General features: G+C 48.3%; 1 protein-coding gene across 1 annotated transcript in view; it reads right to left on the bottom strand.

Moving 5' to 3' along the window:
• LOC138259476 (cytochrome P450 2C28-like) overlaps nucleotides 1–25,105 on the bottom strand; it is a 1,060,791-nt gene that overhangs the window by 928,742 nt on the left and 106,944 nt on the right. Inside the window, exon 2 of the mRNA XM_069207246.1 lies at nucleotides 21,403–21,565. Coding sequence (XP_069063347.1) covers nucleotides 21,403–21,565 — 163 coding nt within the window. The remainder of the gene's footprint in view (nucleotides 1–21,402; nucleotides 21,566–25,105) is intronic.

The following is a 25,105-nucleotide window of genomic DNA, read 5'->3' as shown; positions in this document are numbered from 1 at the left end:
CTTATTTCTTGCAGAACTCCAAGCTTCTTCCAACAGGTGGCAGCTTCCTTGCACCCTCAGCTGGCATTTCCTGGGCTCCTGCCCACACTCGACACTGTCGCGACTATTGGACTTGGTCCCCTTGTCTCACAGGTACTCAGGTCCGGAAATCCACTGTTGTTGCATTGCTGGTGTTTGTTCTTCCTGCAGAATCCCCCTATCATGACTTCTGTGCTCTCTGAGGGTAGTAGGTGCACTTTACACCTACCTTTCAGGGTCTTGGGGTGGGCTATTTTTTTAACCCTCACTGTTTTCTTACAGTCCCAGCGACCCTCTACAAGCTCACATAGGTTTGGGGTCCATTCGTGGTTCGCATTCCACTTTTGGAGTATATGGTTTGTATTGCCCCGATACCTATGTGCTCCTATTGCAATCTACTGTAACTTTACACTGCTTGCATTACTTTTCTTGCTATTACCTGCATAATTTTGGTTTGTGTACATATATCTTGTGTATATATCTTATCCTCATACCGAGGGTACTCACTGAGATACTTTTGGCATATTGGGGGTCATTAGAACATTGGCGGTAAAAGCCGCTTACCGCCGTGCAGAAGACCTCCAATACACCGCCGCGGCCGCGGAATTCCGCCACAGCTATTATGACCCACATCTCGGAATCCGCCGAAATTCAGACACCCACACAAGTCCGCCATACCAAAGGTCAGTGATAAACTGGCGAAAACAATTCCTCCACCGTCACCCCAACAGAAACACGCCCATGCTATCACGACCCACGAATCCACGCGGCGGTCTTTCAACTGCGGTATTCCATTGGCAGTACACACCGCCGCGCTCAAAATACACACACATCTCCAAAACACTGCCACATTGGACAATTCGAAATACACACACCTGATACACATACAAACACCACTCCCACACAATCAATACTATATAAAACACACACCCACATCACCCACAAACCCCTACGACCAGAAATTTTGAGGAAGCCGAGAGACAGAGAGCACAGCAATTGAGAACCCTACCACACAGAGGCACACAACACCATCACCCATACAACATTCCACACACAAAACACCACACACCACTACACATCACCACACACATCAACACATACACCACCCCATGTCACGCCAAAGACACCCCAGGTTTTCGAGGAGGAGCTCAGGGTCATGGTGGAGGAAATCCTATGGGTAGAGCCACAGCTATTTGGCTCACAGGTGCAGCACACCTCCGTAGCCAGGAAGATGGAGCTATGGCGCAGAATCGTGGACAGGGTCAACGCTGTGGGACAGCATCCAAGAAATCGGGAGGACATCAGGAAGAGGTGGAACGACCTACGGGGGAAGGTGCCTTCTGTGGTCTCCAGGCACAACATCGCGGTACAGCGGACTGGCGGCGGACCCCCACCTCCTCCCCCACAACTAACAACATGGGAGGAGCAAGTCTTGACCATCATGCATCCAGAGGGCCTCGGAGGAGTTGGTGGAGGAATGGACACTGGTAAGTCAAATCTTAACTATCAGATCCCCCACCCTACCTGCATGCTATCACACACCCCCACCCTCACCCCCTCCCCTATCACTCCAAATCCTCACTTATGTACTAATAACACAAACCACTCATCCCAACACCAAGCCCTGCATGACACAACTAAGCATGGTCACCCCTCACCAAAGCATGCTCACTGCACATACCCATAACAACCCCCTAACCATCATCACACAAACCCACACACAGGAATGCTTGCACTGGGGTACACGCACACCCACCCATTGCACACCATTACACACACAGATGCAATAATCATGCTCTTATATCCCTGCAGGACCACTACGGAACGTCACCACACAGGAGAGTCCAGACATCTCCACTCCACCCACAGAAGAGGCCCACAGTGACGACAGCAGCTCTGGCCAACTGGATCCTGATGACCAGCCTGGACCATCGTGGGCCTCGGGACAGTCGGTTCCCCTTGCACAGGCACAGCCCAACATTGACCTTCCACCCTCTGGTAACACCAGCACAGCACCCGCTCAGCGGGCCCATACCTCCGTACCCAGGACACGTCAATCAGCGGTGTGTCCACCACTACAGGGAACCCAGGATAACCCACCACCCCAACAACAACTGGGACCTGGGGGCAGTGGTACTGGGCACACGGTCCAGGGGACGGAGGCACAGGAACAAAGGCGAACTGGGAGGACTGCTGTGCGTCAGGGGGCGGACAGGCCAAGGGAACCCACTCTCCATGAGGCCCTCTCCTCCATCATGGGAGCATACCACCACTCCCAGGAGACGATGGCAACGGTCCTGGCCAAGTTTCAGGAGACCCAGCGCCTGCAGGAGGAGCAGTATTTGGGGTTCAGGGAGGAGCTCAGAACCATCAGCTCCGCCCTGGCCACCATCGTAGGGGTGATGAAGGACATACAGAAGACCATGAGGGACACCGTGGCACTCCAAGGGGCCCCTGACACTAGCATGGACGATTAACTGCCCACCACCTCCGCCGGCGCTAGTGGACAGGACGCCCCACCACAGGACCACAACACCAGCACCCCACCCCCTGCAGACGGACAACCACCCGCAAGCTGTCCCTGAGATCCAGGAACAGGACAGAGCAAGATGGCAAGACCCCGCCAGGAAATGAGACCACCCTGATTGTCCTCCCACTGTCCCGCTTTGTTACCCTGTCCATACTTAAACTGCCCCAGCTCTACTTCCTATGCCCATATGGGAAGTGCACCTGTGTGACCAATAGACTGGACTCTGCCATGGACATTCCTCCACCATCCCCCATCACCATTTTACAACCCCCCTCCATTTTTGAGTACTTAAATAAACACCCTTGAACCACAAAACAATCTGGAGTCAGTCTGTGATTTGGTAAATTTGTATTATCAATGACAGTGTCAAAATGCGTTTTCAATTGTAATGCCAACATACCTATATCACACATCACAAGTCCATGAAGGATGCAAGCAGATGACACACGTTGGTAACCACACCTGTGAAACCGTAATGGAAAGGTACAACTCAGTTACCAAATACTGCTACTAAATGACAGACAGGATAGAGGCAGAAGTGTGAAAGTGAATGTAATAGTCAAATAAAATGTTCTCACCTGTGTGTCACTGGAAATATTGCTGTATGACTGACTCCCTGTTGTCTATGTCTTCTTCCTCAGCTTCCTCCTCATCACTGTCCACAGGCTCCACAGCTGCCACAACACCGCCATCTGGACCATCCTCCCGCAGAAAAGGCACCTGGCGTCGCAAAGCAAGATTGTGAAGCATCAAGCAGGCGATGATGATCTGGCACACCTTCTTCGGTGAGTAGAATAGGGAACCACCTGTCATATGGAGGCACCTGAACCTGGCCTTCAGGAGGCCGAAGGTGCGTTCGATCACCCTCCTAGTCCGCCCATGGGCCTCATTGTAGCGTTCCTCTGCCCTGGTCCTGGGATTCCTCACTGGGGTCAATAGCCATGACAGGTTAGGGTAACCAGAGTCCCCTAATAGATACACACGGTGCCTCTGGAGTTGACCCATCACATACGGGATACTGCTATTCCGCAGGATGTAGGCGTCATGCACAGAGCCAGGGAACATAGCATTTACCTGGGAGATGTACTGGTCTACCAAACATACCATCTGTACATTTATAGAATGATAACTCTTCCGGTTCCTGTACACCTGTTTACTCCTGCGGGGGGACCAGAGCTACAAGGATGCCATCAATAGCACCTATGATGTTGGGGATATGTCCAAGGGCATAGAAGTCACCTTTCACTTAGCCAAATCCTCCACCTGAGGGAAAACGATGTAGCTCCTTACGTGTTTCAGCAGGGCAGACAACATTCTGGACAACACGTTGGAAAACATAGGCTGGGACATCCCTGATGCCATGGCCACTGTTGTCTGAAAAGACCCACTTGCAAGGAAATGGAGCACTGACAGCACCTGCACGTCAGGGGGGATTCCAGTGGGATGGCAGATTGGTCACATCAGGTCTGGCTCCAACTGGGTACATAGTTCCTGGATAGTGGCACGGTCAAACCTGTAGGTGATGATTAAATGTCGCTCCTCCATTGTCAACAGGTCCACCAGCGGTCGGTACACCGGAGGATTCCGCCATCTTCTCAAATGTCCCAGCTGACGGTACCTGGGAAGGACAACAGCGACCACAGAGTCAACAAATTCCCAGGTATGTACCCACAGATACACAGAACACGACACCAAACACAAAACTCTTCCGGTATGTGTGTTGAGTGTAGGCCTAGGTATGTGTGACGCAGTAGTAAATGAAGCCATGTGGGCCCCTGAAATGGCGGCTGCCTGACCTCTAAACTGGGACAATGGGATGTGAGGTATCTGCGCTGGCGTTGTACACCGTCGCGGTAGGCGGTCGTGGACCGCGGCGCAATGCTGCATTGGTTAACATTGGACCCTATGGGTCCCAGGAGCCAATGATGAAGTGCGCCGACGTGATGATACGCACCGCCGTGGACGTCACCGCTATTTTCTATCTGTTCAATCACTCAATACCTGATCTTCGACAGGAGAGGACCTACACTGCAAGTGCTGCTGTGACCTCGGTCTGGAAGAGACAATGGCTGCTGCGTCTGGGGAAAGGGCCCCTGCCTTCACTGCTCAGGAGTTGGAGAAGCTTGTGGACGGGGTCCTCCCCCAGTACACGCTACTCTACGGTCCTCCAGACCAACAGGTAAGTACACAGGGAGCACGTGGTATGGGCTATGCCTGGGTGGAGAGGGCTGGATGTTAGTTGGAAGGGGGCAGAGTTCAGGGAACAGGAAGGAATGTGAATGCATGTGCCACATGGCAAGGGTAGGGATGGGGGCCACTCACATCGACGGTGCAGTTGGTAATGACTTTTCTTCTTCCCCTGTACATGTCATGTAGGTCAGCGCCCACCAGAAGAAGGACATTTGGCTTGCCATCGCCAAGGACGTCCGGACCCTGGGGGTCCACCAGAGACGGGGCACCCACTGCTGTAAAAGATGGGAGGACATTCGCCGCTGGAGCAAGAAGACAGTGGAGGCTCAGCTGGGGATGGCCTCCCAACGTGGGAGGGGTGCCCGTCGCACCATGACCCCCCTGATGTTCCGGATCCTGGCGGTGGCCTACCTGGAGTTGGATGGGCGCTTGAGGGCATCACAGCAGACACAAGGGGGTGAGTACACTCTCATTCTGTGGACTTTGCGCACAGTGGAGAGATCTGGGTGGGGAGGAGGGCTGTGGGTTTCCCTAGGCCAGGGCGAGTTCCGTAGGCTAGGCCCCTCCGTAATGCAGGCCATGTGGCACTCCACCCCATCTCACTAGAATGCCAAGTACAGGTATACATGCCCCTGTGGCATCTATGTGTGCAGATGTCCACCATAGCCATGTAGGCCAGATCCCAGGAATTGCATCTGTAGAGGCCAAGAGCACGGCGTAGTGCAGGGGCCTGCTTTGTCAGTATTGTCCGCCAACAGTAGAGGTAAGCCATGCACTCAACCTGTCTTTCTTCTGTCATCCCCCGCCCCTTTTTGTGCTCTCCCTGTTCTTTTGTGCATCAGCATCATCAGGCGGAGGTACAGTGGCACCGGAGCACGAGGGAGCTGCATCCCACATGGCCATGGAGGGCCACACCACAGACTCTGAATACACCAGTGGGACGGAGGGCGAGGGGAGCTTCACGTCGGTCACTGGATCACCAAACAGCAACACGGACTTGTCCGCTGATGGGAGCTCCCTTGTGGTGGCGGCAACATCTGTGCCCCCCACTTCTACAGGTACAGCCGCCACCTCCCCTACCAGCACCGCCCTCCCACCAGCCCCTCAGCCTTCGCCCCGTGCCCGCTCACCCAGGAGGGTGTGCATCACCTTCGCCCCAGGCACCTCAGTCCCTGCCCCTGTCACCCCTGCTTCCCTCAGTGAGGAGGCAATTGACCTCCTCAGGTCACTCACTGTTGGGCTGTCTACCCTTGTGAATGCCATCCAGGGTGTAGAAAGGGAGTTGCAACACGGTAATGCATTCCTGGAGGGCATTCATTCTGGTCAGGCTGCCCTTCATCGAACCCTGCAATCTGTGGCCTCAGCACTGATGGCAGCCATTGTACCTGTGTCTAGCCTCCCCCCTCCAACTTCCTCCACCCAGACCCAATCCCCTGTACCCCAGCCTATCCCAAGCACATCATCAGACAAGCATGCATACACCTCAACACACAAAAGTAGCTCAGGCAAACATAAGCACCACACAACCCACAGGCACTCAAACAAGCATCACCCACATACATACACAGCAACATCCACTGCCTCCACTGTGTCCCGCTCCTCGTCGTCTCCCTCCTCCCTTCCAGTGTCGTCTACACTCTCACCTCCATGCACTACATCTACAGGCACTAGGACTCGACCAGAACACCCAGAATCACACCCGCTCACCTGCACTCACCACCCCCACTACCATTTACACGTCCCCTGTGTCCACTCCCAGTGTGTCTGTGACGCCCCCTCCCAAAGTACACAAACGCGGCCACCCACACACCCAACATCCATCCACCTCACGACAGCCTCCAGTACCTGCACCCACATCACCTAAAGTTACACCTCCTACAACCACCTCCTCTTCCTCCACTCCCAGACCCCCTCCAGCTACCCATCCCAGTCTTTGTCAGCAACTCTTCCTCAGCAACGTTGACCTCTTTGCCCCCAACCTCACCCCTCCAATTGATAGGTCCCGTAGTAGCACCTCAGCCAAAAAAAGTCCAGTACCAGTGGTGCGTGTTAAAGGTGTGTGGAGTTCACCAGCCACCAGGGCAGCCAGTGGGACACGGAGCCAAAGCACTGCCAGTCCACCCCATGTAAAGCACCTCAAGTTGGAAAGTGGCCGACGGGACAGGGTGAAGATGAAGACTCCTGGCGGAAAAACTACTCACAAGGGTCCCAGGGGGAGTACAGAGTCAGCTGTGACTCCTCCAAAGGTGGTGAAGGGCCAGAAGAAGTCTGCACAGTCTGGGAAGAGCAGCACGTCGGAGAAGGGCGCCATACTCCCCGGCGGCCGGGACGCCACCGCCAGCACTGTCGCCACTGGTCCGGAGACCACCGCCAGAGTCAGTGCCCAGGAGGGCAGCACAATCGTCACTGGTCCGGAGTCCACCGCCAGAGTCAGTGCCCAGGAGGGCAGCACAATCGGCACTGGTCCGGAGACCACCGCCAGAGTCAGTGCCCAGGAGGGCAGCACAATCGTCACTGGTCAGGAGACCACCGCCAGAGTCAGTGCCCTGGAGGGCAGCACAATCGTCACTGGTCAGGAGACCACCGCCAGAGTCAGTGCCCAGGAGGGCAGCACAATCGTCACTGGTCCGGAGACCACAGCCAGAGTCAGTGCCCAGGAGGGCAGCACAATCGTCACTGGTCCGGAGAGACCACCGCCAGAGTCAGTGCCCAGGAGGGCAGCACAATCGTCACTGGTCCGGAGACCACCGCCAGAGTCAGTGCCCTGGAGGGCAGCACAATCGTCACTGGTCAGGAGACCACCGCCAGAGTCAGTGCCCAGGAGGGCAGCACAATCGTCACTGGTCCGGAGACCACCGCCAGAGTCAGTGCCCAGGAGGACAGCACAATCGTCTCTGGTCAGGACACCACCGCCAGAATCAGTGCCCTGGAGGGCAGCACAATCATCACTGGTCAGAAGACCACCGCCAGAGTCAATGCCCAGGAGGGCAGCACAATCGTCACTGGTCCGGAGACCACCGCCAGAGTCAGTGCCATGGTGAAGACCGCTGAACAGGGCAAAGCACCGCTGAACAGGTCAGAGACTGCCATGGCAAAGCACCGCTGAACAGGGAAAAGACCGCCATGGTGAAGACCGCTAAACAGGGCAAAGCACCGCTGAACAGGGAAAAGACCGACATGGTGAAGACAGCTGAACAGGGCAAAGCACCGCTGAACAGGTCAGAGACCGCCATGGCAAAACACCGCCAAACAGGGAAAAGACCGCCATGGTGAAGACCGCTGAACAGGGCAAAGCACCGCTGAACAGGTCAGAGACTGCCATGGCAAAGCACAGGGAAAACACTGCCATGGTGAAGACCGCTGAACAGGGCAAAGCACCGCTGAACAGGTCAGAGACCGCCATGGCAAAGCACCGCTGACCAGGGAAAACACTGCCATGGTGAAGACTGCTGAACAGGGCAAAGCACGCTGAACAGGGCAAAGCACCGCTGAACAGGTCAGAGACCGCCATGGCAAAGCACTGCTGGACAGGGAAAAAACCGCCACATCAAGCATTGTTAGCCCATGTGCAGCTGGGACAGTGACGGAACAGGAACCGTCACGGGGAGCCTGATGCATTCTAGGTACCAGTCCCCCTCCAGAACCAGTGGAGACTGTTATCCACTTGAGAGACTGTGGCTTTGCACTCCCAGGATGTAACAGTGGGCAACCCACCCACTGTAGAGACTTGAGAGACTGTGGCTTTGCACTCCCCAGGATACAGGCCATGGACCCCGTCGTGGATCTGGGGTGGTGCTGTAATCCGGCTGAGGTGCCCCCCCTTCCCTTCTCCCTGAGGTGCCTGTTGTATTTCTATCTGATGCCCCTGCAGTGTTCTCTCCGTTTGTGGACAGGTATCTAGTGTGGGCCTCGCCCATGCATTTTGGGCCCAGTGGTGCACGGACATTGATATGTGCACACCTGCACTACTTCTTGTAATGTATAAAATCTAGAATGTGTAAATATATCTGTATATATTTGGTAACTGTATTTTGATACATTACAATGTTTGAACTGATTTCCTTTTGTCTTTGCATTCTTCCGGGGGGGGGTTGTGGGTTGTTACTGTGCTGTTTGGACATGCATTGGTGTGTGTGTTGTAGTGGGTGAGGGTTGGGTTGGGGGTGGGGGTGTTGCGTGTGTGTCCCCCTGACTTTTGCCTCCCCTATGTCGTAGGTGCAGTACTCACCGTTGTCTTCGGCGCCTACGTAGATGGTGATCGTAGAGGAGCAGAAAGACAAGCGCAGGGAGTATTTGGAGTTCGGGCTCCATGGTGGCCTCCTTCCTCAAGGAGTGTGTTAAGGTGAGCGTTTTCCCATTGGAAAAGCTGTTTCTGCCGTGTTTTTATCCACGGTGAATCCGCCCCAGAAAAGGTGGCGGATTGGCGGGTTGTGATACTGTGGGCGGTACATTGTCTTCCGCCTGTCTGTTGGCGGTGACCGCCGCGCTGCTTGTCTGTACCGCCGTGATGGGCGGAGTTTTAAAGTGGCTGTCTATGTTGGCGGTTTCCGCCACGGTCATAATTCCCTTTTTTTGTCCGCCGGCCTGTTTGCGGTATTACCGCACCTTTAACACCGTCCTCCAGGGTTGTAATGACCACCATTGTCATAAAAATAAAGTACCTTTATTTTTAGTACTTCTGTGTATTGTGTTTTCTCATGATATTGTGCATATGACACCAGTGGCATAGTAGGAGCTTTACATGTCTCCTAGTTCAGCCTAAGCTGCTTTGCCATAGCTACCTTCTATCAGCCTAAGCTGCTAGAAACATCTCTTCTACACTAATAAGGGATAACTGGACCTGGCACAAGGTGTAAGTACCTCTGGTACCCACTACAAGCCATGCCAGCCTCCTACATTGGTTGTACAGCGGTGGGATAAGTACTTGTAACTACTTACCACTTTGCCATTGTGTACTTTTCATAAGAGAATAATATACAAAACAAGTTCAGTGTATGTACACCTAACCAAAAAGTGTTGCTTTTCTTCTCTCAAACGTTTTACAAAGTTCTGAAAAGTTTCTCTAAACTTCTAAAAGTTTCTAAAAGTTAGAAACAGTTTTTTTCTCTGTTCTTTAAAAAGTTCTGAAACTTTTTCTTTCTTCTCACTGTCTCTAAACCTTTTGCTATCATGCCTGATGTAGAGTCTGCTCTTAAAATGGTGAATACTACTTATGACAATTTGAACTACAAGAGCCTAAGGAGTCTCTGCTTAGATAGAGGTTTAGTGATAGGAAAAAACCCTGCAAAAGAGTTTCTATATAACATGCTTATTGTGAATGATGAGTCCCTAGGAGGCACTTCAAATGAGAGGTTAATAGAAGGCTCCCATTCTGACTCAGGGGATCTCCTTGAGGGAGGTGGGGAGGCTTCTGTTCCAAATCTGCCCCCTAGCAGGCCACCTAGTAATGCTGGTAGTAATGGAGGCTCCCATCAAAGTAGGGGTGTCTTTATTCTTGGAGGCCAGGTTATTAGGGTCCAGTCAGTTAGGGACAGATCTCCCTCTGTTGTTTCCAATTTATCTCCTGTGTCCAAGCATTCCACACCCACCCACCCTGAAGACAACATGTTAGAAAGGGAACTCAAAAAGTTGAGGGTTCAAGAGACCAGACTGAAGCTTAAACAGCAACAGCTAGATAGGGAATCCCTAGACCTAGATAAGGAGAGACAGAGATTGGGGTTTGGACCCCATGGTGGCAGCAAGAGCAGTATTCCTGATAGTAATCCTGTTAGAGAGCATGATTCCAGGAATCTGCACAAGATAGTCCCCCCTTACAAGGAGAGGGATGACATCAACAAGTGGTTTGCTGCACTTGAGAGGGCCTGTATGGTACAGGGGGTCCCTCAAAGGCAGTGGGCTGCTATATTGTGGCTATCTTTCAATGGAAGGGGTAGGGATAGGCTCCTTACTGTTAGAGAAAGTGATGCTAACAATTTTGCAGTTTTGAAGGATGCACTCTTGCATGGATTTGGCTTAACCACTGAACAATACAGGATTAAGTTCAGAGAAACCAGAAAAGAGTCCTCACAAGACTGGATAGACGTTGTTGACTGTTCAGTGAAGGCCTTGAAGGGGTGGTTACATGGCAGTAAAGTTTCTGACTATGAAAGCCTGTATAATCTTATTCTGAGAGAGCAAATTCTGAATAACTGTGTGTCTGACTTGTTACACCAACATCTAGTGGACTCAGATCTGACCTCTCCCCAAGAATTGGGAAAGAAGGCAGACAAATGGGTCAGAACAAGAGTGAACAGAAAAGTTCATACAGGGGGTGACAAGGATGGCAAGAAGAAGGATGGTAAGTCTTCTGACAAGGGTGGGGACAAAAGTAAAACTGAGTCTTCATCAGGCCCACAAAAATCCTCTGGTGGGGGTGGTGGGTCCAAATCGTCTTCAAATCAAGTTAAAAAGCCTTGGTGTTATTTGTGTAAAGTCAAAGGCCATTGGACAACTGATGCCAGTTGTCCAAAGAAAAACACCAAACCTCCCACTACCACAACCCCTACTGCAAATTCTAGTGCCCCTAGTAATAGCAGTGGTGGTGGGAGCAAACCTACTAATAGCTAATCCAAGGGAGTAGCTGGGCTCACTTTTGGTAATTTAGTTGGGGTTGGTCTTGTTAGGGAGACCACAGAGGCTGTGTTAGTCTCTGAAGGGGCCACTGATTTGGCTACCTTGGTTGCTTGTCCCCTTAATATGGATAAGTACAAGCAACTTCCCCTAATAAATGGTGCTGAGGTTCAGATCTACAGGGACACAGGTGCCAGTGTTACCATGGTGATAGAGAAACTGGTGCACCCTGAACAACACCTACTTGGTCAACAGTACCAAGTGACAGACGCTAATAACAACACTCTTAGCCACCCCATGGCTGTTGTAAATCTCAACTGGGGGGGGGGGGAGGTTACTGGTCAAAAGAAAGTTGTGGTTGCCTCAGATTTACCTGTAGGTTGTCTACTAGGGAACAATTTAGAGACATTGGCTTGGGCAGAAGTGGAGTTGGAGGCTCATGCAGCAACGCTGGGCATTCCTGGGCATATTTTTGCTTTGACAAGGACTCAGGCCAAAAAGCAAAAAGGACAGGGTAACTTGGATCCTGGAACAATGGACCAAGTGCTCCCTAAAGCTAGGGGTAGCAAGGGTAAATCCCTACCCACTATCCCTCCCTCTACAGATGATTCTCCTTCTGAGGAAGAAGAATTTCCTCCCTGTGCAGAACCTTCACCAGATTAGCTGGCTGCAGACACTGCTGAGCTTTTGGGTAGACGGGGGCCTGCCAGGGAAGAGCTGAGTGTGGCACAGCAAACCTGTCCCACATTAGAGGGTCTCAGACAGCAAGCTGTCAAGCAGAAAAATGGGGATGTCAGTGACTCACATAGAGTTTACTGGGAGTCCCCTGCAGTCCAGAGAGTTCCTCCTAACTCTGGCACATGACATTTCTTTGGCTCAGCATTTGGGCCAGATCAAAACATGGGAAAGGCTTGTCCCCCTGTTGCACTGGCCTAGAATGTCAGAGGACACAAAAGATGTTTGCAAGTCTTGTGTGACCTGCCAAGCCAGTGGCAAGACTGGTGGCCCACCAAAGGCTCCCCTTATTCCACTACCTGTGGTTGGGGTCCCCTTTGAAAGGGTAGGGGTTGACATAGTTGGCCCCCTTGACCCTCCTACTGCTTCAGGCAATAGGTTTATCTTGGTGGTTGTGGACCATGCCACAAGATATCCGGAAGCAATTCCTCTAAGGACCACTACAGCTCCTGCAGTGGCAAAAGCCTTCCTGGGAATCTTTTCCAGGGTGGGTTTACCAAAAGAGGTTGTATCAGACAGGGGTAGCAACTTTATGTCTGCATACTTGAAAGCTATGTGGAAGGGATGTGGTGTAACCTACAAATTCACCACTCCTTATCATCCACAGACTAATAGACTGGTAGAGAGGTTTAATAAAACTCTCAAAGGTATGATAATGGGACTCCCTGAAAAACTCAGGAGGAGATGGGATGTCCTGTTACCTTGCCTCCTTTTTGCTTACAGGAAGGTACCCCAGAAAGGAGTGGGCTTCAGCCCCTTTGAACTCCTCTTTGGACATCCTGTAAGAGGTCCACCAACACTTGTAAAGGAGGTTTGGGAACAACCTTTAAAAGCTCCCAAACAGGACAAAGTGGACTATGTACTTGGCCTAAGACCCAGAATGGCTGAGTACATGAAAAAGGCCAGAAAAAACCTTCAGGCCAGCCAAGAGCTCCAGAAGCAATGGCATGACCAGAAGGCTGTTCTGATCCAGTACCAACCAGGACAGAAGATGTCGGTATTGGAGCCTATGGCCCCAAGAGCTCTCCAGGACAAATGGAGTGGACCCCATCTAATTGTTGAGAAAAAGGGTGAGGTTACCTATCTGGTAGACCTGGGCACTGCCAGGAGTCCCCTTAGGGTGATTCATGTCAACCGCCTAAAACCCTACTATGACAGGGCTGATCTCACCCTGCTCATGGCAACAGATGAAGGACAGGAAGAAGAGAGTGACCCTCTCTCTGATCTCTTCTCAACTGAAGAGGATGCTTTAGTGGAGGGAGTAGATTTAGCAGATTGTCTGACTGCAGAACAGAAAGACAACTGCATAAATCTCCTTGGACAATATTCTGAACTCTTTTCAACTGTGCCAGGCACCACATCTTGGTGTGAACACACAATTGATACTGGAGACAGCTTGCCTGTCAAAAGTAAAATCTATAGGCAGCCTGACCATGTCAGGGACTGCATAACATAGAGGTTCAGAAAATGCTTGTTCTAGAAGTGGTTGAACCTTCTGAAAGCCCATGGGCGAGTCCTGTGGTGCTTGTACCAAAGCCTCACTCAAAAGATGGAAAAAGGGAGATGCGGTTTTGTGTAGACTACAGAGGTCTCAATCAGATAACAAAAACTGATGCTCACCCTATACCCAGGGCAGATGAGCTCATAGATACACTGGCATCTGCCAAGTATCTAAGCACCTTTGATTTGACTGCAGGGTATTGGCAGATCAAATTGGCTGAGGATGCTAAACCTAAAACTGCATTTTCAACTATAGGAGGGCACTACCAATTTACAGTGATGCCCTTTGGTTTGAAAAATGCGCCTGCCACTTTTCAGAGGTTGGTGAACACAGTCCTGCAAGGGTTGGAGGCTTTCAGTGCAGCATATCTAGATGATATAGCTATCTTTAGCTCCACCTGGGATGAACACCTGGTCTACCTTTGGAAAGTTTTGGAGGCCCTGCAAATGGCAGGCCTCACTATCAAGGCCTCAAAGTGCCAGATAGGGCAGGGACATGTGGTTTATCTGGGACACCTGGTAGGCGGAGAACAGATTGCACCACTGCAGGGGAAAATCCAGACAATCATGGATTGGGTTCCCCCTACAACTCAGACCCAGGTGAGAGCCTTTTTGAGGCCTCACTGGATATTACAGGAGATTCATTAAAAACTATGGCTCCATAGCAGCCCCTCTTAATGATCTGACCAGTAAAAAGATGCCTAAAAAGGTATTGTGGACAGCTAGCTGTCAGAAAGCTTTTGAGGAGCTCAAACAGCCCATGTTACTCCAAGAAATTCATTGTTCAAACTGATGCATTCGAATTAAGGGTAGGGGCAGTCTTATCACAACTGAATTCTGAGGGCCAGGATCAACTAGTTGCTTTTATCAGCAGAAGGTTGACCCCTAGAGAAAAGTGTTGGTCTGCCATAGAGAGGGAGGCCATTGCTGTGGTCTGGGCACTGAAAAAGTTGAGGCCATACCTATTTGGCACTCACTTTATTGTTCAGACAGGCCACAAACCTTTACTTTGGCTAAAACAAATGAAAGGTGAAAACCCTAAATTGTTCAGGTGGTCCATATCTCTACAGGGAATGGACTATACAGTGAAACATAGACCTGGGAGTACCCACTCCAATGCAGATTGACTCTCCAGATATTTCCACTTAGACAATGAAGACTCATCAGGTCATGGGTAGTCTTATTGTCCTTCGTTTGGGGGGGGTTGTGTAGGAAAGTACCATCTTGCCTGGCATGTTACCCCCATATTTCACTGTATACATGTTGTTTTAGTCTATGTGTCACTGGGACCCTGCCAGGCAGGGCCCCAGTTCTCATAAGTATGTGCCCTGTATGTGTTCCCTGTGTGATGCCTAACTGTCTCACTGAGGCTCTGCTGACCAGAACCTCAGTGGTTATGCTCTCTCTGCTTTCCAAATTTGGCACTAACAGGCTAGTGACTAAATTTACAAATTCACATTGGCATACTGGTACACCCATATAATTCCCTAGTATATGGTACTGAGGTACCCAGGGTATTGGGGTTCCAGGAGATCCCTATGGGCTGCAGCATTTCTTTTACCACCCATAGGGAGCTCTGAAAAGTCTTACACAGTCCTGCCAGTGCAGCCTGAGTGAAATAACGTCCACATTATTTCACAGCCATTTACCACTGCACTTAAGTAACTTATAAGTCACCTATATGTCTAACCTTCTCCTAGTGAAGGTTGGGTGCCAAGTTACTTAGTGTGTGGGCACCCTGGCACTAGCCAAGGTGCCCCCACATCGTTCAGGGCAAATTCCCTGGACTTTGTGAGTGCGGGGACACCATAACACGCGTGCACTGTACATAGGTCACTACCTATGTACAGCGTCACAATGGTAACTCCAAACATGGCCATGTAACATGTCTAAGATCAAGGAATTGTCACCCTAATGCCATTCTGGCATTGGGGGGACAATTCCATGATGCCCCGGGTCTCTAGCACGGAACCCGAGTACTGACAAACTGCCTTTCCAGGGTCTCCACTGCAGCTACTGCTGCTGCCAACCCCTCAGAAAGGTTTCTGCCCTCCTGGGGCCCAAGCAGCCCTGGCCCAGGAAGGCAGAACAAAGGATTTTCTCTGAGAGAGGGTGTAACACCCGCTCCCTTTGGAAATAGGTGTGAAGACTGGGGAGGAGTAGCCTCCCCAGCCTCTGAAAATGCTTTCATAGGCACAGATGGTGCCCATCTCTGCATAAGCCAGTCTACACCGGTTCAGGGATCCCCCAGCCCTGCTCTGGCGCGAAACTGGACAAAGGAAAGGGGAATGACCCCTCCCCTGACCTGCACTTCCCAGGGGAGGTGCCCAGATCTCCTCCAGTGTGTCCCAGACCTCTGCCATCTTGGAAACAGAGGTGCTTGTGGCACACTGGACTACTCTGAGTGGCCAGTGCCAGCAGGTGACGTCAGAGGCTCCTTCTGATAGGCTCTTATCTCTCTTGGTAGCCAATCCTCCTTCCTTGGTAGCCAATCCTCCTTTACTGGCTATTAAGGGTCTCTGCTTTGGGGAATTCTTCAGATAATGAATGCAAGAGCTCACCAGAGTTCCTCTGCATCTCCCTCTTCACCTTCTGCCAAAGGATCGACCGCTGATTGCTCAGGAAGCCTGTAAAACCGCAACAAAGTAGCAAGATGACTACTAGCAAACTTGTATCGCTTCATCCTGCCGGCTTTCTCGACTGTATGCACGTGGTGCATGCTCCGGGGGTAGCCTGCCTCCTCTCTGCACCAGGAGCTCTAAAGAAATCTCCCGAGGGTCAACGGAATCTTCCCCCTGCAACCGCAGGCACCAAAAGACTGCATCACTGGTCCTCTGGGTCCCCTCTCAGCACGACGAGCATGGTCCCTGGAACTCAGCAACTCTGTCCAAGTGACTCCCAGAGTCCAGTGACTCTTCAGTCCAAGTTTGGTGGAGGTAAGTCCTTGCCTCCCCACGCTAGACTGCATTGCTGGGTACCGTGTTATTTGCAGCTGCTCCAGCTCCTGTGCACTCTTCCAGGATTTACTTCTTGCACAGCCAAGCCTGGGTCCCCGACACTCCTTCCTGCAGTGCACAACCTTCTGAGTTGTCCTCCGGTGTCGTGGGACTCCCTTTCGTGGCAGCTTCCTTGCACCCTCACCTGGCATTTCCTGGGCTCCTGCCCACTCTCGACACTGTCGCGACTATTGGACTTGGTCCTCTTGTCTTACAGGTACTCAGGTCCGGAAATCCACTGTTGTTGCATTGCTGGTGTTTGTTCTTCCTGCAGAATCCCCCTATCACGACTTCTGTGCTCTCTAGGGGTAGTAGGTGCACTTTACACCTACCTTTCAGAGTCTTGGGGTGGGCTATTTTTCTAACCCTCACTGTTTTCTTACAGTCCCAGCGACCCTCTACAAACTCACATAGGTTTGGGGTCCATTTGTGGTTCGCATTCCACTTTTGGAATATATGGTTTGTGTTGCCCCTATACCTATGTGCTCCTATTGCAATCTACTGTAACTTTGCTTGCATTACTTTTCTTGCTATTACCTGCATAATGTTGGTTTTTGTACATATATCTTGTGTATATATCTTATCCTCATACTGAAGGTACTCACTGAGATACTTTTGGCATATTGTCATAAAAATAAATTGCCTTTATTTTTAGTGCTTCTGTGTATTGTGTTTTCTTATGATATTGTGCATATGACACCAGTGGTATAGTAGGAGCTTTACATGTCTCCTAGTTCAGCCTAAGCTGCTTTGCCATAGCTACCTTCTATCAGCCTAAGCTGCTAGAAACACCTCTTCTACACTAATAAGTGATAACTGGACTTGGCACAAGGTGTAAGTACCTCTGGTACCCACTACAAGCCAGGCCAGCCTCCTACACGTTCTACATTAATTTTAGTTAATTTATTTTTGTCCATATCGTATCCTTTCAGAATATGTAAAGTTAATTTCAATATGTAATAATAATTTTAAAGGATATCAACATAAGTTCTGTGCAAGCCATATTCATTTAAACAAGGGTTATATCAATTTAAACATTGTTTCTGATCATTTCAGTGTATGCTTTATTCATTTCAAAGCATGCTACATTTATCTCACATAGTGTCATATTCATTTTAAAAAAAGCTTCATATTCATATTAATACTTGTAATACTAACTATGATGTGGGCCATATTAATGTCACCAGCTATCATATTCATTTCAGAGTGGTTCATATTCATCTTAACATGTGTCATATTCTTTTCAATTAATCTCATACTCATTTCAGTGGATGTCATATTCTCCTTAACACCTGTCATAATAGGTTTAACATGGGTCATATCCATTTCAAAGTAGGTCATATTCATTTCAATACATGCAATATTAATTTTGATGTGTATCATATTAATTTCAAATCATAACATATTCATCTTAACAAGTTTCATTTTAATTTCAGCATTGCTCATATTCAGTGTAAGGCATGTTGAATTAATTTAATTGGGGCTCATATTCATTTCAATGCATGCCATATTCATCTTAACGTGTCATATTGCTTTCAATGGATGTTCCATTCATATTAACACATCGGATTTAATTTAACATGAATCATAACCACTGCAACATGTATCAGAATCATGTCAATGTCTATCATATTATTTTCAATTCAAGCTGTATTCATTTTAATATATGTCATGTTCGTTTTAATGTTCATATTCATTTTAAAATATGTCATATTCATTTCAGTGAAGCTCATATTAATTTCAACTTATGTTGTAGTTACTTTAATGGATGTCATATTCATATTAATGCTTGTCATATTATTTTAAGATGCAACTTATCCATTTTAACAAATATAACCATTTAAACATGCATTATATTCATTTTCAATGCATGTAGTATTCATTTTGAAAAATGTCATGAGAATTTTAGCTTTGGACATAATAATTTAAAGGCTTGTCAAATTCAATTTAATGGGGGCTTATATTCATTTCAGCACAAGCCATATTCATTTTAAATCATATCCTATTTATTTCTCTATATTTCATATTCATTGCAATCTGGGTATTATTCATTTCAACACAGTTCATATTCTGTATTTGTAATGTTCATTTCACTGTGTGTTTTATTATTTTCAATGTGCATTATATTCTTTTCAGAATATAATATATTCATTTCAGTACCTTATATTAATTTCAATATGTCATATTCATTTCAATGTATGTAATATTCTCTTGGCATATGTCAGTCCTTTCAAGAAATGTCCCATTCCTTTTGATGAATATTGTATCCATTTCAGTGATTGCTTTATTGTTGAAGGCCATATTTATTTCAGTACTATTGATAAATATTTCAGTATACCTCTCATTAAATTTGGAGTGTGTGTTATTCATATTATTCACTAAGTAGCATATTCACTGTGCCAAGTTTCATACTTGTTTCGATTCAAGTCAGATTCACTCTGCCAGGCATCACATTTATTTTGACACATATTACATTCATTATGGCGTTTGTCATATGCATTTTGCAGCACGCTATGCATTTCAGGAGATGTCCTGTATGGGGAGCTGGAATTTTGACATGAACAGCTTCCCATACATTGTAGTCTTTTGCTTTTGTGCAGCGCACACCCCAAATTGATGTATTTCAAGGTGCCCACATAACATGACGAACAAAAAGGAGGCACTGAGGAAAAAAGAGTAATTGCCTAGAATCACACTATGTGGCCAAGTGGATGTTAGGACTGATACAAGGTTTCCTGGTTTCACCTTGGGCCATTTGGCCATTTCATAGTTATCTCGTTATCTCTCCTGTTTTAAATCAAATATTAATGTTCTTATTTGATTCTGTGAGGTGTTAAATCAGTGCACTGTGTTAAATACAATTCTGCTATACATGTCTCACAAGGATTTGGAGATGGCAGGGTTTGGAAAGGATGATATTTTAATGCAGAAGCTAAAATGTGTATCAAAGCACCCACCCTTTATCGGTGCATTCAGACCATTTCCCTACGTAGTTAAAGTCTTTATTTGTTGTCATCTGTTCTTGAAAGAATTCAGCCACTCACCCATCCAACTATTCATTTATTTTCCAATCTCCAGGTATATTTTCAATGACTAAAAAAAGGACCTATAATAAAAAAGATGTTGAAAATTAACCTTTTTTGCAAATTAAAATTCTTCTGGAAAAAACCTCCTCAATCACCCCTTGCAGTGGTCAGGCTCACTGACTGCACTCACTCGCTCCATGAATTATGGGGGCTGGTCTGCCAAAATTTGCCAGGGCTTGCTTTTGGTTCCCAGTCCAGCCCTGCCTTCACAGCAAAGGTCTGTCATTTATTGTAACTGAATCCACTAACATTTAAGTGAATTTGATGAGATGTGCCTAATTTGCAAGAGCAGGCCATGGGGCACATTTATGAAAGAATTGCATTGCTCTTGTGCCATGCAACTGGGTGCAAGAGTGATGCAATTCTTATGTTAGATTTATCAAGCCTAGATTGATAAATCCAGAGTAGTGCTACTCAGCGCAAATTGGTGCATTGCGTTACTCCGCTCTGGGTAAGGATTCCTTGAGTGGAGCGTGTGTGTTCCCACGCATTCACCCATGGATTTTGACGCATCCCCAGATTTACTGTTACTGGTAGATCTAGGAATGTACCTAAATGCAAGGCCTACCCAAGTGAGGTGTAACAAGGAGAAATATCTCGATACTTCGTGTTTTAATGTGTGCTGCATTCTGCAGATCTCATAGACAGCGCAAATGCCTCTCAGGAGTGTTTTTGTGTAGGAAGGTGTCCCTTCCTACACAAAAACAGTCCTGCTTACAGCACAGGCACCCTTGCACCAAGTGCATTCATTAGTGCTTTTTTATTACAACTCTATAATTAACCATTTTCGCCATGGATATCATTGCAGTGATATATGACATTTTAGACATTCCAAAGGAATTCCGATCAACTGTCTATCCTCCCATCCCACAACCACTTTGGCTACAAACCCACCATCAACTTCATGCTCTAGCCATTTTGCAGCATTCACATTTACTAATGTGCTCTCTATGTGGTATTTGAATTATTGTGTAACCGATCTCTCTGAAGTAACAGTTTGGTGACTTTAGTGCACCACTAACAACAACTAAAGTAGCAATGAATAGATAAATAAGTTAAATGCATAACAAATTGTTTGAGTAGCACGTTACACAACATATACAATTACCTTGGGATTCAGTGATCCCAACTATGGGGAATATTTAAAAGCCCCTAGCGCCACCTTAGTGCCACCATGGTGTCACTATTTTGATGCTAAGATGACACTTAATTGGCTTTTCTGCCATGCTATATTGACAAAGTGGCATAATGCATGCATTGCACCACTTTGTAACCCCTTGCGCCACATTCTGCCTGTGCCAGGCATAATGTATGAAGGGGGCATTCCGGCACTAGGAGGCCCACAAAAATGTGAAATTTAAAAGATTTCACTGCACCATTTTTGGCATTTTTAATGATCAGAGCAGGCATTAAAAGGACACTCCCATAGTAGCCTATGGGCCTCCTTGAACTTTGCTGCACTAGTGTAAAAATGTTTGACACTAGTGTAGCAAAGCGCCACAATAGTGTAAAAAATGTTGACGCAATTGTGCTAACGACCACCATGGTGCGCCATATTGTAAATACAGTGCAACCATGTTGGTTTTAGGTGTTGGCGGGGGGGGTGCACGAAAAGTGGTGCATCATAGCTGATGTGCCACTTTTTCTTAAATATGGGCATATATTTTACAGCTTCATTCTGAGATGTAGTGCACTCCCCCAATAATCTGTCCGATGAGTGAGAAACTAAATTGTTTACCGTTTCCTTTGCTGAGCAGATGGAATATTACAAAGTTTCCTCGTCCACTGAAGTCTTCTCCTTGATCCACCAGAGCTTCCTTCACCGTCTCATAACCGCAAAGCACAAGAAGTGGTTTCGAGCCGAGGTGGACCATAAATACTGGTCCATACTTTTCACTTAGCTGTGGTGATAATGAGAGTGAAAATGAAGTCCACAACTTAAAACAACATGATTGACATGGGCAAGAATATCAGCAAAGATGTTCAGAATACAATATTGACATGGCAAAAAATATCAGCAAAGATGTTAAGAATACAAATACATGTCCTTTTTCCCTTCATAATTATGAGTTGCTCATGTGATTTATTTAAGAAATTCTCTAATATTACAAAGCAAACTGTGTAATATTCATACTCACTTTAAATGGCAAACAAGAGGTCAGATATCTTTAAGAGACACACATCTGTAGTACTTTTGTGTAGCTTTCAGACCCACGTTGATATTGCATCTATATATGCTAGAGTCGTCTTTGGTTAGCAAATTATTTTGAGATCTTAAGTTAGTGCAGTTCTGTGTCAAAATTGTTAAAACAGCATAATGACTTCTATTAGCACCATGCACGCACAGTATTTATAAAACGATGCACCATGGTGCTAAGAAAAGTCTAGCGTAAAAAAAAATGACGTCAACCTTTGCAACATTTTGCAAGGAAAAAATAATCTTTAGTTGCAAAAATGGCATTTGTAGGTGGCTGGCTCATTTGATGGTGTACACCTATGGTGTGGCACCCTATACTGAGTCCAGGCAACCTTCAGTGAAAGTGAATAGGTGTCCGGATAGCAGAAGCTCTCTAGGGGTAACTGAGGCGAGCAGCTAAAACATATCCAGAAGGAATGTAAAGCACTAGCAATACCACAGTAGTCAGACAGTAGCTCACTCACAAGAAAGAACTACACAAATATTGCAAAAATAATGGATACTTTATTACAGCACTGCTACTAAACTGACATTGGTATATCCCCCTTTGGAAATATTACACACAATATATACACAAAATAACCATCAGAAATAGCAAAAACAAATACACAGGGCCCTAGGGGAGGGCCAAACCATATACTAAGAAAATAGAATGTGAAACAGAAACCCCAACCAAGGTAAGTGTGGTAGTTAGCTGGGGGCTGGAGGCAGTTAGGAACACCAGAGGTAAGTACAGTAAGTGACCCCAGCAACCAGGAGTAAGGTAGTTACCCACCCACTTGCCCCGTAGATTAACACATAGAATAGTGGTTGGAGTTTGTGAAATTCAGGACCCTTCCCAGTGGACCCCAAGGAAACCAGCAGAGAAGCAGATGGATGGAGAGTGTCCCCACCACAGGATACCCAGAAGTATCTACACCAGGAATCTGGTTGCAGAGGGGAGAACAGACTCTCTCTGTAGACTATGGATGGCTCGGATTGTCCAGCTGCTGTCACTACCCGTGGACCAGGCCGGTGGAACCCGGGGATCGATTCCAGATGTGGAGGACCTGCAAAGGAAGGGTACAAAGTCCAGCACCCTTGGAGGTGCCCATGTGGTGCAGGTGGCAATGCCCACCCTCCTGAAGGTGAAGTAACTGCAAGACGGTGGAAGAAGTCCAGCTGTGGGGTCCAGAATCTGCAGAAGATCCCAGGAGTCACTTACAAGCTATACCTCGATGGTCATAGGTCTGCAGGAGGGTCAGTGACCAGCCAAGTCACCCAGAAACACAAACAACTGCAAACAGGAGTTGCAGAAGAGTTTGCAAAATTATGTGGACCAGCAAGGTCCAGGAGACTCAACCCGGGAGGGGAAGCCAGGGCTGGCCCTCAGCACATAGGAAAGCCAACAGGAGTCGATTTAGCCTCCAGGAGTGACTCACAGGCGCTGGACACAGGGAGTCACAAGAAGACCTTACCAGCCAAAAAAACAGATGTCCCATGTTGCAGGAGTTGCAGGACAGGGGCTGACCTCTAGACTACAGAGTGCTGGAGGCAGGGGCTTCTTGGAGCCTGAAGATCTCCTGGAGGAAGAGTCTTTGCAAGTGCAACAGTCGCGTTGCACAGGGGATCCAGTCCAGTGGCAGGAGCAGGGGTCCACGTCTCCCAAGTTAGTTAGAAGACAAGCAGGACCCAGAGGAGGCCACAGACTCACCACCTGTGTTGCAGGCTCTTCAGATGTCCATGTACAGCAGACCCCACCTGCCGGTCAACGTTGTCTTGAGGTGCCTGCAATTGCAGAGGAGTGACTCCTTCACTCCTACGGAGATTCCTTAGTGCTTCCAGGTACATACAGAGCCTTTGTGACCCTGGGTATTGCACAGCCTTGGATGTTGCAGAATTCTCGCAGGATCCAGGGAAACAATGTTGCAATGGGAGCTTTCCCACCAGAAGCAGACTTGTTTGGTTCCAACAAATATCAGCAGCGGTTCCAGAGGCTAGGAGCAGAAGATGTCTCGCAGAGAGTGCCTTGTATAGTCTTGCTCGATGAATCTGAGGACCCAACCACGAGGGAGCCCTTAAGTAACCCTAAAAGAGGGTTGGTCACTGTCACTCTCTGCAGTGACCGACCCATCAGAGGAGGTCGGTAATGTTATCGACCTAGCCCAGCCAGGCAGGTGCTCCCAGGGGCCTTTGCACATCTTATTTTCAAGATGGCAGAATCAAGTGACCACCTGGCAGAGCTCTGTGCACCTCCCTAGGTAAGGGGCTGGACAGGGGGGTGGTCACTCGTCTGTCCTTTGTGCAGTTTTGCACCAGAGCGGGAACTGGGGTTTCCTGAACTGGTGTGAACCGGATTATGCAAGGAGGGCACCAAATGAGCCCTTGAAAGCAGTCTGGTGGCACTCAGAGGCCACCCCACCCCACCCCAGTCCTTAGACACCTAATATACCAGGAGAGGTGGACACACCTCTCCCGTGTGGGAAATTCTTAGTTCTACTTCTCCAGCCTGAGCCTGGTTCACCAGCACGAGGGCGGAACAGTGTCTGGGGTCAGCAGTGGTGTGGGCTGGCAGCTGGACCCTGTAAGGCTGCACAGCAGAACTGGGGGATCATCTAAGGAACCCCCAGAGTGCATTATCATGCAACTAACACTGGAATTAGTGTAGTTGCATGATTCCAACATGTTTGATACCAAACATGCCTGGGTTTGGTGAAGCCATTATGTAGTTGGACCACCAGTGTCCACTCCATACCTTAAGATGACTTCCCCTCACTTACAGAATCCAGGAATTGGCCTGGGGTCTGTAGGGGCACCCTGCTCATGCAGGAGTACCCTCAAACTTAGAAACATGCACCCTTCCCTTGGGCTGAATGGACTACCAGACAGGTGAATTATAATGTCTAAGTGAAGTGATCAGGTTTGGCAGTGAAAAGGTGTATGCACCCTTTCACGCAGGATGCAATGGCAGGCTTGCAGTCACAGTTTGCTTGGGCTCCCATGGGTGGCATAATATATATTGCATTCCATAGGGGACCTCTGGTGTACCAATGCCCTGGGTACCTAGGTACTGTACGCTAGGGACTTACATGGGTGCACCAGTACGCCGATTGTGGTCATGAAAAGTTACCAGCAACTAAATTTAGGGGAAAGAGCAAGGTCACTGGGGTCCTGGTTAGAAGGATCCCAGTGAACTACAGTTCAAACACACTGACATCAGCTAAAAAGTGAGGGCAACTGTTCCTGAAAGATGACACTGTCCTAC

This window comes from Pleurodeles waltl, chromosome 9, assembly GCF_031143425.1.
Source record: "Pleurodeles waltl isolate 20211129_DDA chromosome 9, aPleWal1.hap1.20221129, whole genome shotgun sequence".
Taxonomy (NCBI): Eukaryota; Metazoa; Chordata; class Amphibia; order Caudata; family Salamandridae; genus Pleurodeles; species Pleurodeles waltl.
Note: the sequence above shows the minus strand (reverse complement) of the source record. Positions and strands in the feature narration are given on the sequence as shown.